General features: G+C 42.7%; 1 protein-coding gene across 3 annotated transcripts in view; it reads left to right on the plus strand.

Moving 5' to 3' along the window:
• The window catches only part of EFCAB6 (EF-hand calcium binding domain 6), a 309283-nt gene that overhangs the window by 212354 nt on the left and 81361 nt on the right, over nt 1-15568 (plus strand). For all 3 annotated transcript variants that reach the window (XM_005567057.5, XM_065522029.2, XM_074003581.1), the window contains one exon: nt 6614-6732. In XM_005567057.5, the coding sequence (XP_005567114.3) occupies nt 6614-6732 (119 nt within the window). The remainder of the gene's footprint in view (nt 1-6613; nt 6733-15568) is intronic.

Raw genomic sequence — 15568 nt, forward strand, 5'->3', positions numbered from 1 at the left:
CCAGTAATGCACTGGGATGTAGTGGTAACCATGGTCAGTCTGATCCCATCTCATGGAGATCACGCACCAGTGGAGGTGACAGTCAATGAGCAACAAAGCAGATCAGTGCTGTGAAAAAAATAGTGATAAACACTGTTGGAGGGTGAGTGACAGGTGGGTTGGCAAGGCCTTGGTTTCTGCAGTCAAGCCGTGGAATGAGAGTTCCTGTTGCTCCACATCCTCACTAGCATTTAGTGTTGTCAGTGTTCTAGATTTTGGCCATTCTAATAGGGGTGTAGTGGTATCTCATTGCTGTTTAATTTGCATGTTTCTGATGATATATGATATGGAGCATCTTTTCTTATGCTTATTTGCCATCTTTCCATATATACTTTAGTGATGTATCTGTTAAGTTTTGGGCCCATTTTTTAATTGGACTGTTTCTTTTCTTCTTCTTGTTGGGTTTTAAGAGTCCTTTATCAGATATATCTTTCATGCATATTTTCTCCCAATCTGTGGCTTGTCTTTCATTTTCATGACAGTGTCTTTTGCAGAGCAGATATTTTTAATTTTAATGAAGCCCAGCTCATGAATTCTTTCTTTCTTGGATTATATCTAACAAGTCACTGCCAAACTCAAGGTCATCTAAATTTTTTCCTATGTTGTCTTACAAGAGTTTTATAGTTTTGTATCTTACAGTTAGGTTTGTAATCCATTTGAGTTAATTTTTGTGAAGGGTATAAGGTCTGTGTCTAGATTCATTTATTTGAAGGTAGATGTCCAATTGTTCCTGCACCATTTGTTGAAAAGACTGCCTTCGCTCTGTTGAATTGCTTTTGCCCCTTTGTCAAGGATATGTTGATTATGTGGGTCTGTTTCTGGACTCTCTATTGTGTTCCCCTGCTCTACTTGTCTTTTCTTTAACCAATATCACTGTCATGATTACTGTAGCTTTATAGTAAATCTTGACATCAGGTAGTGTCAGTTCTCCAAGTTTGTTGTTGTTGTTGTTGCTGTTTTCAGTATTGTGTTGGCTATTCTAAGTTTTTGCATCTCCATATAAACTAGAGTAAGTTTATGGATCTCTACAACACAATTTGCTGGGATTTTGATTGGGATTGAATTGAACCTATATTTGATGCTATTGAGCCTTCCTATCCATAAACATGGAATATCTCTATTTAGGTTTTGCAAACATAAAACATTTCTCATCAGAGTTTTGTAGTTTTCATTATATAGCTCTTGCTTATAAGAGCTCTTGTAAATAAGACCAGGCTGGTTTGGAATTCCTGGCCTCAAGCGGTCCTCCTACCTCAGCCTCCCAAGTAGCTGGGATAACAGGTGCACACCACCATTCTTGGCTAATGTTTTATTAGATTTATACCTAAGTATTTCATTTTGGGGGGTGCTAATGTAAATGGTATTGTAGTTTTCTTTAACTTTTATTTTAGGTTCAGGGATACGTGTGCAGGTTTGTTATATAAGTAAATTCATGCCATGAGGGTTTGTCATACAGATTATTTTGTCACCCAGGTACTAAGCTTAATACCCAATAGTTATCTTTCCAAATCTTCTCTCTCTTCTCCCCCTCCACCCTCAAGTAGGTCTCAGTGCCTATTGTTCCCTTCTTTGTGTCAAAGTGTTCTCACCATTTAGCTCCCAGTTGTAAGTGAGAACATGCGGTATTTGGTTTTCTGTTCCTGCATTAGTTTTCAAAGAATGTTAGCCTCCAGCTCCATTCATGTTCCTACAAAGGACATGATCTCATTCTTTTGTATGACTTTGTAGTATTCCATGATGTATATATTCCACAGTTTCTTTATCCAGTCTACCGTTCATGGGCATTTAGGTTGATTCCATGTCTTTGCTATCATGAATATTACTGCAGTGAACATACCTGTGCATGTATCTTTATATTTGTCTTATATAAATATATGATATTAATATCATATATTTGTTATCTAATCAGTCTAATAAATGTATCATATGTTATCTAAATATATAAATATATATTTAAGTTACATAAATATATGATATTGATATAAAATATTTATGTTATATAAATATATGATATAAAATATTTATATATGATAGTAATATATTTATGTTATATAAATATATTTATATTTACATATTTAGAATGATTTCTCTTTCTTTGGGTATATACCCAGTAATGGGATCGCAGGGTTGAATGGTAGCTCTTTGAGGAATTGCCACACTGTTTTCCACAATGGTTGGACAATTTACACTGCCACCGACAGTGGCATACAGCAGTGTATAAGCATTCCCTTTTCTCTGTGACTTTGCCAGCATCTGTTATTCTTTTACCTTTTTTAAAAAATTGAGATTGAGTCTCGCTCTGTCACCCAGGCTGGAGTGCAGTGGTGTGATTGTAGGCTCAATGCAACCTCCTCCGCCCAGGTTCAAGTGATCCTCATGCCTCAGCCTCCCGAGTAGCTGAGACTACAGGTGCATGCCACCACACCCGGCTTATTTTTTTGTGTTTCTAGTAGAGACAGGGTTTCACCATGTTGGCCAGGCTGGTCTCAAACTCTTGACCTCAGGTGATCCACCTGCCTCTGCCTCCCAAAGTGCTGAGATTACAGGTGTGAGCCACTATGCCCGGCTGACTTTTTAGTAGTAGCCATTCTGACTGGTATGAGATGGTATCTCATTGTGCTTTTGATTTGCATTTCTGTAGTGACCACTGATGAGCTTTTTTTCATGTGCTTGTTGGCCACATATATTTCTTCTTTTGAAAAGTATCTGGCATGTTCTTTGCCCACTTTTCAATGGGGTTGTTTAAGTTCCTTATAGATGCTGGATGTTAGACCTTTGTTAGATGCATAGTTTGCAAATTTTCCTCACATTCTGTAGGTTGTCTCTTTATTGATAGTTTTGCTGTGCAGAAGCTGTCAAATCTAATTAGATCCCATTTGTCAATTTTGCTTTTGTCATGAAATCTTTGTTGGTTCCTATGTCCAGAATGGTATTGCTTAGGTTGTCTTTCAGGGTTTTCATAGTTTTGAGTTTGAGATTTAAGTCTTTTATCCATCTTGAGTTTATTTTCTGTTATAAGGAAGGGGTATTTGTTATAAAGAAGGGGCCCAGTTTCAATCTTCTGCATTTGGCTAACCAGTTATCCCAGCACCATTTATTGAATAGGGAGTCCTTTCTCCATTCCTGGTTTTTGTCAGCTTTGTTGAAGATCAGATGGTTGTAGGTGTGCAGTCTTATTTCTGGGCTCTCTATTCTGTTCCACTGTTCTATGTGTCTGTTTTTGTACCAGTACCATACTGTTTGGTTACTGTATAGTTTAATTGGGTAACTTGATGCCTCCAGCTTTATTCATTTTGCTTAGGATTGCCTTGGCTATTTAGACTCTTTTTTCGTTCCATATGAATTTTATTTTATTTTATTTTATTTTATTTTGAGACAGAGTCTCACTCTGTCACCCAGACTGGAGTGCAGTGGCGTGATCTTGGCTCACTGTAACCTCTGCCTACCAGGCTCAAGCCATCCTTCCACCTTAGCCTCCCAAATAGTTGGGACCACAGACATGTGCCACCACACTCAGCTAATTTTTTGTAATTTTTGTAGAGACAGGGTTTTGCCATGTTGCCCAGACTTGTCTTGAACTCCTGGGCTCAAGTGATCTGCCTGCCTCAGCCTCCCAAGGTTCTGGGATTATAGGCATGAGCCACCACGCCTAGTCTCATATGAATTTTAAAATAGCTTTTTCTAGTTCTATAAAGAATGTCATTGGTAGTTCGACAGGAATAGCCTTGAATCTGTAAATTGCTTTGGACAGTATGGTCATTTTAATGATATTGATTCTTCCAATCCATGAGCATGGAATGTTTTTCCATTTGTTTGTGTCATCACTTCTTTGAGCAGTGTTTTGTAATTCTTATTGTAGAGAACTTTCACTTCCATGATTAGCTATATTCCAAGGTATTTTGTTCTTTTTGTGGCAATTGTGAATGGGATTATATTCCTAATTTTGCTCTCAGCTTGAGACCATACTGTCCAAAGCAATTTACAGATTCAGTGCTATTCCTGTTGAACTATCAATGACATTATCTCTCATGAGAGATAATGGTGTGTAGCTTTCCTTACTTGTAATATCTTTGTCTGGTTTTGGTATTAGGGCAATACTGGTCTCATAGAATGAGTTAGGAATTATTCCCTCCACTTCTGTCTTTCTGGCATAAGTTCCTGTAAAGTTTTCTGCTTATGGGTGTCTGTCCCAGTAAGTTATGATTCTCTGTATTCACCTGTCTGTCTCTCCAGTTTTGGGGACAGTGATTTGGCCTGTAACTTCACTTCTCTCATGATTTAAGAAGAGTGGTTGATTTTCCAATTTGGTCATATTTTTACTTGTTGTTGGGACAGAGTGGTAACTTCCAAGTTTCTTACATGCCAGACCTGCTATGTGTTTTTAAAGGGACTCTGAAATCCTACAGACCCAATTGTTTTTAAAGCATAGTTGTTTTTTTTTTAAAGTTATGACTCTACTATGAAGTATATAAAATGCCTATGTATAGTTTAAATAAGTTTAAAGTAGTCACCATGTAACCACCATTCAGGTGAAGGAAAAGAATATTGCCAATATCTTAGACCAGGAGCCAGCACACTTTTTCTGTAAAGACCCGGATAGTAAATATCTTTGACTTTGTCAAAACCGCTCAATCCTGTAGCACTTGGTACCATCAGACTTCCTAGTTCTTTCTGCTCTAGTGGATATGTAATAGAATCTCACTGCAGATTTGATTGGCATTTTGTTAGTTATTAGTGAGATTGAGTATCTTCACTTGGTCATTCATTGGTCAGGTTTCCTCGATTGTGAAGTGCTTGCTTGAGACTTTAAGTCTACATGCTGGTTTGTCTTTTTCTCATCGGTTAGCAGAAACTGTGACTATGGTCATAGTGTACACTGCTCTGTGGATCCTGCTCTTTTGTAAGTGACATGTGGTGCAACTATCATCTCTCAGTGTGTATTCTGTGTTGTTACCTTTTTTATATGGTGTCTTTTGATAAATATAAGTTCTTTTTAATGTAGTCAAATTTACTAACGTCTCTCTCTATGGGTCTTGTTTAAGAATTCTACCCGGGAGTCATGAAGATATTCTCTCACACTCTCTTATAGGAGCTTGACAGTTTCAACTTTCACATTCAGGTCTTGAAATCTGGACTAGATGTTTCCCAAGTGTTGAGAGGCAGGGACCCCATCTCATTTCCTCCATATGGAAGTCCCGCTGTCCCAGCACTGGTCATTGTGAAGTCCCCTTTCTCCTGGCCGATCTGAGAATCACCACTGCCTACATCATGGCCCGCGGGTGCTGCTGACCTCCTCATTCTGTTCCACTGATAAATTTGTCTGTGCTGGCACCTACATCACATCTTGGTCGTTGCTATAACTTAATGATACATCTTAATTAATTGGTAGGCAACTCCCTCTACCTTGTTCTTCAAGAGTTTTGAATTGCTTTGTCAAGTTCCACAAAGAAAATGACACCTTTACTATTATATTTGAGTTTTCTAATTCATGAACATAGTGTCTCTCCATTTATTTTGATCTTCTTCAATATCTTTCAGAAAAGTTTTATACTTTTCTGTATAAAGGCATTTCTCAGATATCACAGATTTATTCCTAGGCCTTTGGATTTTTGATGCCTTTTGTAAATGTTATCTTTTAAAATTTCACTTTCCCTGTCTGATATATAAAAACTGTGATTGATTTTGCCTGTTGATATAGAATCCAGACTGCTTGCTAAATTCACCTCTTATAATAATTTATTTGTGGATTCTTTGTATTCCTATGTATACAATCATGTCAGTGAATAATAATAATTGTATTTCTTCCTGTCCTATCATTACACCTTTTATCCTTTTTCTTGTCCAAATAAACGGGCTGAGATCCTGCAGTACAATGTTGAATAGCAGGTGATGGAGATATTCTCACTTTGTTCCTGATCTTAAGGGGAATGTTTTGTTCTTTCACTATTAAGTATCATGCTTGCAGAGAGTTCTGTAGATGTACCCATTATATCTACCTCATCGTGTTGTTATGAAGAAGATTAAATGAGCTATTACTTGGAAACAACTGAAGACATTGCTGAGAACCACATGTGTTAGCTGTTATTTAAGTCTGTGGTCCTTTTACATGCCTGACAATACCTTCTGTACCCCTCAGGGCCATAAAAATGGTACCATATAATCTTGTCATAATAGCTGGAGTCTAATGTCCCTCATTTCCCCTCTTACAGCCAGAGGGCTAAAACCAAACCATTACTGAGATGAGGAACCTCCATCTCATTTCCTGGGCTCTGGTTGGCCCTTATTTCTAATCATTTGTGAACCCAAGTTGTTGATCAGGAGAAGAATCCAGGTCAAACCCCTGAGGCAACTCAGAAACCACCCGCTTCCAACACCTAATTCTCGTTTCCATTTTGCTCTATCACTTTCTTTCCAGGAATGATGAGGATACCTGGAACTTAGATTAAAAGGTGATTAAGGAGGTGGACGGGGATACAAATGCTTTGGATTGTCCCAGATACTGACTATTGAACATCTTTTCTGTTGTCGTACATACATTTCACATATTCCTAAATACCGTCTTCTGTTGTTGTAGAATTTTCTAGAAACCGATAACGAGGGCAATGGCATTCTTCGACGCCGGGACATAAAGAACGCACTGTACGGTTTTGATATTCCCCTCACACCAAGAGAGTTTGAAAAGCTTTGGGCAAGGTAAGTGGCACATGAGACTGGCTGGTTTCTGTTCTTAAGGACTAGGGTTGCTTGCTGCAGCAAATTCAGCCTAACCTTTCCTACTTCAGGGTAACTGGGGACTGGGAGTATTTTCTCTTGGTTGTATCTGTCTCATCTCCTGCGTCCTTCCTTGTTCCTTGCTCCTTGGTGCTCATAGCAAGCAGCCTTGGTGGTTGCCTTGGTCTTCAGCAACACGGAGAACCAGGGTAAATGCTCGTCATCCATACCAGACTTGAGAGGTTTCTATTTCCAAGGACCTGGGAGCTCAAGCCCAAACTTATACTGTTTTAACAAAACAAGTCACTCTCCAAGGACTTAACTCTAATACACCTCACTCAGCAGACATGCAATGGGTAAAGGGAAAAGCAGTTTCTCCCCATTACCTATAGATGGAAATTAATGTTGCACAACTATTTTATAGATAAGTAATCTCTGGGAAGAAAAACCAAACTTTTAGCAACTTGGAGTAGCTTCCCAAGAGTCTCTTAAACTGAAAATTATATCCGATGTTGGTTCCATTTGTCAAATGTATTTTTGATTTAGCTGTTTTGGAATTGGGCCCCCAGTTGTGGTCTTCCCTGGATAGATGTCTAAGTTTCACAGTCCACTAACAATGTGATCTATTTCCAAGTTCCAGACCCAACTTCAAATTACCTCTTTCTTCATTATATGTCCGTAGCCACCTGCATTCCCCCAGGATGGTATACCAACATCGTGTGTCCACTCAGGAGGCAAACTCATGAAACAGTTCATACCATTTCCCAGCTTTTCATCTGTTCAAAGTGGAAGGCTGAAATCTTGGCCAAGTTTAGAATTAGGTGGGTTGTTTTGTGTCTAATTTAGAAAAGCAACTGGAAATTCTTAAAAAATCCTTATTTTTTAAAGATTGGTTCCAACACAGGGTCCAGTTAGACTCCCTGCCCATTTCTGTTTGAGCAGCTTACATTAGTAGTCTCAGCTGGTTGACAGGCAGATCTTTGTAGAGTAGGCAAATGCATAGCCCTCCCTCTCAGTTGACCTTTGGGATGATCCAAAGATGACGACATGGTCCCTGTCTTTGGGAAGCTGTCAGGGCACAGAATGCATTCACACAGGTAACTATGGTACAGCAACAACTGTGCAAAACCCCCGGGCAGAGAGCAAGTCAGGTGGCCTGGGCGGTGAGGCAAGAGCATGGGGCCAGGGAGGGCTGGAAGCTGTCATGGGTCCTGATGGAGAAGGAGACATTCTTGGTCAGCAGACCACCTGTCTGCAAGGAGGCAGGTGTTCTATCAGAAGTAGCATGGGGCTCCCAGGGTCAGAAAGGAAGGGTAGGGCCAATCCCTTACTAGATCCTTGCTTTCAGGTGTTATTGACCAGGCAGTGAGGAACAATGGAATTTGAGTGTGGTTGTGGGGCGAACAGAGCTGTGGTTTAGGAAGATGAGTCAGGAAACAGTTCAGGGGAGAGGCTGGCTGGAGGTGCTGGTCTTGGGAGACCACCGCCTCACCAGGGGGGAACCCCTGAGTGGGGGCTGGCCATGGGGATGAGAGGCATTGGAGGCATGTCCCCCACAAGGGTTCCCATGTGGGAAATGAGAGTGGACGGAGCCTTTTTCTGAGGGTGGGACAGAGCTTATTTCTGTTTCCACTGGAGGTGGACACTCACTGTTGGCTTGAGGCTAAAGTTTCTTCATACGCTTATGAACATAATTATGAAATGTACAGATTTTCGCCCTGTGTTGACAACTGCTTGCAGTCAGAATTTTGTCCAGTATTGTTTAGTTGACCTCATGCCACAGATGGTAAGTGGTTAAGAGCAACAGCACTGCAGCCAGATGCGTGGGTGTGACTCCTGCCTGCTTCCTGCTGTGTGGCCTCCATCAAGTTACTTAGCTTCTCTGTGCTGTACACTCCTCATCATCTGCAAAGCAGCACTAATGTTTCCTGTCACCAATGTTCCCTGTCACCCAGGGCTGCTGTGAGGCCTGGGTAAGGAGTCGTATTAAGTGCTAGCCCAGGGCCTGGTGTGCAGTAACCACTCGGTAAATTTCACACACCCTCTCTTCATTTGTTCGCCCAGCAAACGCTTCTTAAACACTGACTCTGCACTTTTGCAGGGCTGAGAATGACCAAGATAAACGAATAATCCAGAGCTCATCGCCTAAGATACTCAAATGCTCTTAAGGAGAGAAAGTCTTGGTAATTAAGTGCTGTGTCCCTGCCAGGACCTCTGAAGGCTCAGAAATCGAGGACTAATAAACTGAGCTTTTAAGCTGAGTTATTTCACATGCAAGATTAATTTATGAGGAAGTGGAAGAGTGATGGTGAATCTGGTTTGCTAGAGAGAGAATATGTTTGGAGGCCATAGAAAAGTGCAGTTCTTGGGCTGATAATTCCTCTATTCCCTCCCTTCAGTGAATCCCTTTTTCCCTCTGGAATTGCCTTTGGGTCAGCACGCACATTCACCTGGTAGCCCTTCCTGTGTCCGTGTTTTTCATTCTCCCTTAGGTCAATCGTGCAGTTCCTAGGACGCTTTGCGAATTATAGCACCTGCCATTTTTGTTTCACTTCATTAGATGAACTATTTCCTGGAAAGTATTTCATGCAATATCTACATTTTCAAAATCAAATCGAGTTTTTATTGATGCAAGATTTTCTTCACTGCTGTTGTTTTTGTTCTCCACTTTTTTACTGTGTCAAAATACACATAGCACAGTTTACCATCGTCACCAATTTTAAGCACACAGCTCAGCGGTATTCAATACATTTATCACGTTGTGCAGCCGTCACCACTATCCAGCTCCAGAACTCTTTACTCTTTTCGTCTTGCGAAACTGAGATTTTTTTTTTTTTTTTTTTTTGACAGAGTCTTACTCTGTCATCCAGCTGGAGGGCAGTGGTGCGATCTCGGCTTATTGCAACCTCCACCTCCAAGGTTCAAGAGATACTCCTGCCTGGGCCTCCTGAGTAGCTGGGATTACAGGCACCCACCACCATCCCCAGATAATTTTTTTGTATTTTTAATAGGGACGGGATTTCACCATGTTGGCCAGGCTGGTCTTGAACTCCTGACCTCTTGAGATGGAGTCCCTCTCTGTTTTCCCGGCTGGAGTGCACTGGCGCAACCTCAGCTCATTGCAACCTCTGCCTCCCAGGTTCAAGCGATTCTCCTGCCTCAGCCTCCCAAGTAGCTGGGATTGCAGGTGCACACCACCACACCTGGCTAATTTTTTTGTATTTTTAGTAGAGATGGGTTTCACCATGTTGACTAGGCTAGTCTCGAACTCCTGACCTCAAGCAATCTGCCTGCCTCAGCTTCCCAAAATGCTGGGATCACAGGCGTGAGCCATGGCACCAGGCCTGAGATTTTTATTATTATTTTTTTAACTTTTAAGTTGAGGGTATATGTGCAGGTTTGTTATATTGGTAAGCCCATGTTGTGGGGGTTTATTGTACAGATTATTTCATCACCCAAGTGTTAAGCCTAGTACCCAATAGTTATTTTTCTGATCCTCTCCTTCCTCTCACCCTCCACCCTCCAAAAGGCCCCAGGGATGAACGGGATGGTCACACAACTAAACAACCTAGTACGTGCAGAGCACTGGGTGTATGTGAGCATGAGTGTTAGTGGCAAAATGACAATATAGCTTTGAAAAGATCTTCTGGTCATCATATTAATGCACACGCATTTTAGAAGACTTAGAAAATCCGTAAAACAACAACAGATGAGCCCTAATGCACTTAGCAGAAGTGATGATCCGTGGGAAGTTGATATTGTGGTTTTTTTCTTGCTTTTTCTACTTGTTGGTGTGACATCAGTTCATCATGCTCAGCTTCCCACCCTCCTGGCGTGTTCTCTTCCTCCCCCAGTGTTTGCTGATAGTGACGATTCACTTCTCCACCACAGCAGCAGGGGGCACCGCGAGCCAGGACGGGGCTCAGTGGCCGCCATGGGTTGTCCAGGCACCAAGGAGCCTCCTTCAGTTGCCCTAACAACAGGAAGGAGCCTGGGCCCCGAAACAGCAGCAGAAACGGGCCTCCTCCCCGTGGGGCTGTCCCACGGTGTTAGTGAAGCACCCTCACCACGATGTTCCTGGTGACCAGAGGCTACGGCGAACTTGGGGAGCAGCAGGGGCCTGCAGGACACACCCCATCAGCTCTGGCAGTCTGAGCAGCTCCAAGTTGACTGTCAGGAGAGGACAGCCCCCGGAAACTGGGCAGGCAGAAACAAATAGGAAAATACCGTCCTGCTTTTCTGAAAACACAGAAGTAAAAAATATGACAGACTATAGACAAGGAAAAAAGTGTTCAACATCCATTATTCAGTCAACATTTATTCAAGCACCTATGAAGTGCACTATTTTAGAATTTCAGATCAGTCCAGAGGGCCTGGTTTATGCTACTGAAGTAAATTAATCAATTGACCCCCAGATCTCTGTGGCTTAGCACGTCTGTGTTTTGTTCTCATTCACCCAAAGCCTGCTGTGTGTCTAGTGGCTCCTGCTTCCAAGCAGTGACTCAGGGACCTGGCTGGCTTTCAGCTTGTGGTGTTATCCTCTTAGTGGAGGACTCCACCCACCCAGGTGGGACTGCAGAACTGCAGGATTGCACGCAGACTTTCAGGGACGAGTGCCACACTTCTGCTCAGAGCCCACCCCCCAGGGGCCCCAGCAAACTGCACAGAGGCCGGGGAGGCACAGGGATGCCAAGGGGGATGCAGATGTCACAGGCTGGCCTGTGGAGGGTTAAAGGGATAAAGCATTGCAAGCCTGGAGGAGGCCGTTGTGAAAGGAACCCTGCTCACTGAAGCCAGGTTAGGAGCTCTACGCACGAGATTTCAGGAGGAATAATTTTGGTTTGACGTTGGAGAGACTGCTAAGGATGCTGCAAGAGGGAAGTGCATGCAGCCACTCACTCATCTGACCAACCATTTAGCAGTCATTTTTTTGGATCTTTCTTTGTGCCAGGCCTTGTGCTAGATTCAAAGGTTCCAGAGATGAAAGACAGCCCCTGCCCACAGGTTGCTCAGTGACAACAGCCACATGCCAGGAGGGAGCAGTGGAGGCAGCCACCACAGGAGCTCAAGGAGGAACTCCCAAACACAACACCTGAGTTGATTCTTAATACATAGTCATTAGCTGAGAGAGGTAGCCAGAGGTGGGGGACAGGTATCCGTGAGCAGAGGCCCAGAGCCTGAGGAGGGTGGGAAGTCCTGGGACAGAGAGGAAAGAGCTGTGCAGAGGACAGGATGCTGCTTATGTCAGAACTGGAGTCTGACAGCCTGTCCTGGTCAGGGTGTAACTGCCCAACAGGTTCTTCTTACCTGCTGCATAGATAAAGCCAATTCCCTGAAACAGAAGTGCTGCAGAGAAGAAAGAGTTTAATAACCTACAGGGCCAGCCAAGTGGAAGGATAGGAGGTATTTCTCAAATCCACTTCCCCAAGAATTCAGAGGCGAGGGGTTTTCGAGACTAGTTTGATGGGCAAGGGGCTAGGGAGTGGGGAGTGCTGATTTGTTGGGCCGGGGGTGAAATCACAGGGAGTCAAAGCTTGTCTTCTTGCACTGAGTCAGTTCCTGGGTGGGAGTCACAAGTCCAGATGATCTGGTTTCTTGGTATGGGCTACCAGTCCAGGTGGCACGAACTAGCCCATTAAAATGCAAGCTCTGAAGGTGCTTCAAACAGCAGTCTTAGATTTCACAATAGTGATGTTATCTATAGGAGCCATTGAGGAGGTTACAAATCTTGTGACCTCCAGCCACACGACTACTGAACCATAATTCTAACCTTGTGGAGTTTTTTGTTTGTTTTGAGACAACGTCTCACTCTGTTGCCAGGCTGGAGTGCAATGGCACTGTAGCAGGGTTTTTAAGGAATCAGAGAGACCAATTGTTTCTTGCATAATTCAGAAGCAAGAAACAAAGACAGTTACTCAATTGAGACATGCATCACATCATTTCTTACTTTTCAGTGAAAAACATGTTTTACGACTTGAGTTTATCTGCCTAGTGCCTTGCAGCTGCACAGCTAGAGAAACAGGGTCTTCATAATGCCTGGGAAAGGAGGTGAGATAAGGCTCACTAGCCACAGAAAAGCAGGCAGTTAATTTTTTTTTTTATTTATTATTATTATGGCAGTTAATTTTTAAAGGACTCCAGCTCTTTCTCTTTCTCAGGGAGAATTGGGTTTTCTTACATACAACTGAATTTCTGGTTACACATTCTTTAATTTCTTTTAATTCCTGTTCCATTCTCCCCTTTGGTGCTTCTTATAATAAAGGTGTTAATAGAAAGCACCACTATTTGCCACCTCTTTGCGGAGCTGAGCTGCTTCTACTGGCAGTGGCTGATATTTGGTTAATGCCCCAACCACACGGTAGTGTGTCAGGCTACTATTGCCTCTATAGTTGACTGAATACTCCTAATAAACTGGGGTAAAAGGCAAGGGAGGATGAGGCAGATGCCAAGAATAAGCAAGAACTCACCAATGAAGGTTTTGAATCCTTCAAAGGTTGAGAGCCATCCTTCAAACAAGGAATCCGAGGACCACCCGGACCAAGTCTGAACTGGAACATGGGCCAACTTGCACATTCTAGCTGTGATTTCCATGACAGCTCGGCCATTATCATCAATTTCTAGGCAACAGTTGGTTAAGTTAAATTTCCCACATACTCCTCCCTCTGAGGCTAAGAGGTAATCTAAAGCCAATCTATTTTGATATATAGCATTTCTCATTTGTGTTGCTTGTATTGCCAATAAATCTAGTGCCCTTGACATTTCATTGGTTATAATTTCAAGGACTGCCTGCAACCTTATGATGCGGTTGAGCATATAGATTGGGGTGTGGTAACCCCATGACCCATCTTGTGCCCAGGTAGCTGGCCCGTAATATTTAATGATTCTTTCAGGAGACCATTCATTATCTTTCCAGTTTCCTATGTCCACATCCTTTTTGATATTTGTGTCTATTTTTGTGATTATGCTTCTAGTTCTTTTATTTTCATCATAAACTGGATATCCTAAGAGTTCCCCTTGCTTTAGAGGAATCAGAAAGATGGATGGCTTGATTGTTCCTAACACACATGCCCCTGTCCGTTTAGCTGGCAGTTGCCGATATGTCCGTGCTTCACAGATCCAATATAGGCCAGGGGGAGCCTTCCAAGCATTTGGAGCCTCTAGCTGATGCCAAGTGTGGCTTAGAGTAGAGAATCGAGAGAAGGGGTTTGGATCTCGTAAGTAGGAGTCATTCTGGATGTTTCTCCATAGAGTTTTGCTTTTAGTCTTATCATAATACTGTTGCCCTAGACAGGCTGTTTCTCCTACTGCCTCTGTGAAAGCCTTTCCCCATTGAGTGATACAGTACTTTCCAATTATGAAGGTTTTTAACAACTAAACACTTGCTGAGGCTGTTGGTTCACTGGCAGGGGTAGGCGAAGTGAAGTTATCTTGTGGCATTAATTCCTTTGCTTCCCATGGCCACTGGTCCCCCATATTAGTTCCTCCACATACATAGCATGAGAAAATTCCTAAGCTGCCAGCTATGTTTTCAGCTGGTTGAGCAAGTAAGTTTTTGATTGATGTGATTGATGGAGGAAGCTTGGGCACTGGCTGATCAAACTGCTGATAGAATGACTTATGGACCTGGAATCGCAGGGTTGGATGCATTTGAGTTCTTCTAGTCTTTTTGACAATTAGTAGTGGAACTCCAAGCCCTGCTCCTTGCGATGCAGTTGAGCATATAGACTGGGGTATGGTAACCCCATGACCCATCTCACGCCCAGGTAACTGGCCCATAATAGCATGATCTTGGCTCACTGCAACCTCCGCCTCCCGGGTTCAAGCTGTTCTCCTGCCTCAGCCTCTTGAGTAGCTGGGATTACAGGCATGCACCACCACACCCAACTAATTTTTGTGTTTTTAGTACAGACAGGGTTTCACCATGTTGGCCAGGATGGTCTCAATCTCTTGACCTTGTGGTCTGCCCGCCTTAACCTCCTAAAGTGCTGGGATTACAGGCATGAGCCACTGTGCCCGGCCCCTTGTGGAGTTTTACAAAGGTGGTTTCAGTGTCTGAGCAAGGAAGTGGTTAGTTTTGCAAAAGGATCGTTATCATCTTTGCTTTAAAGTTAAATTACAGATTAAATTCTTCCCATAGTTAGCTTGGCCTATGCCCAGGAATGAGCAATGACAGTTCGTGTGGTTAGAAGCAGGATAGAGTCGGCGACGTCAGATTTCTCTCAGTGTCATACTTTTTGTAAAGGTGGTTTCGGTTGGAAGGCCAGGCACAGGGTGTCACTCAGTGTTGACCCTGGGCATGGGAGGCACCTCCTTGGGGAGGGCTTGGCATTCCGAGCATCTTCTGTAGCCTCCTTTAATCAGGTAATATTCAACTATTTGAATCTAAAACAAACTTTGCTAGAAAACTCTGAAGAGGGAGAGGGTGTACTCTAAAAATGCACCAAAGGGAAGACCCGAGTAGGAAAGCAGCAGGCTCAGAAATATCCGTGGAGATGTTTGGTTGTGTGAAACTAGCTAGCCAAGCAGACCTGCCAGAAAGTTTGGGAGATAATTAATGCCCAATTTATGCACATTTCTTGACATGGCAGGTGAGTTATATATCAGTATTCAAATATAAACAGAAGAGACTATGAAAAAGCAGCTGTGCTGTGTACAGCAACTCATGTGGACAAAAAAAAAAAAAACCTATGGTTTTCAGTTCGCAAGAAGTGAGGCCATTTCTATTAGCTCAAGCAAAGCAATGCCCAGAGAGAACCTACTCGGTGCCTGGCTGGTAGAACCTCTGAACAGGGAGCCTCAAGATGGGAAAGCATTTTAA

This window comes from Macaca fascicularis, chromosome 10 (genome assembly GCF_037993035.2).
Source record: "Macaca fascicularis isolate 582-1 chromosome 10, T2T-MFA8v1.1".
Taxonomy (NCBI): Eukaryota; Metazoa; Chordata; class Mammalia; order Primates; family Cercopithecidae; genus Macaca; species Macaca fascicularis.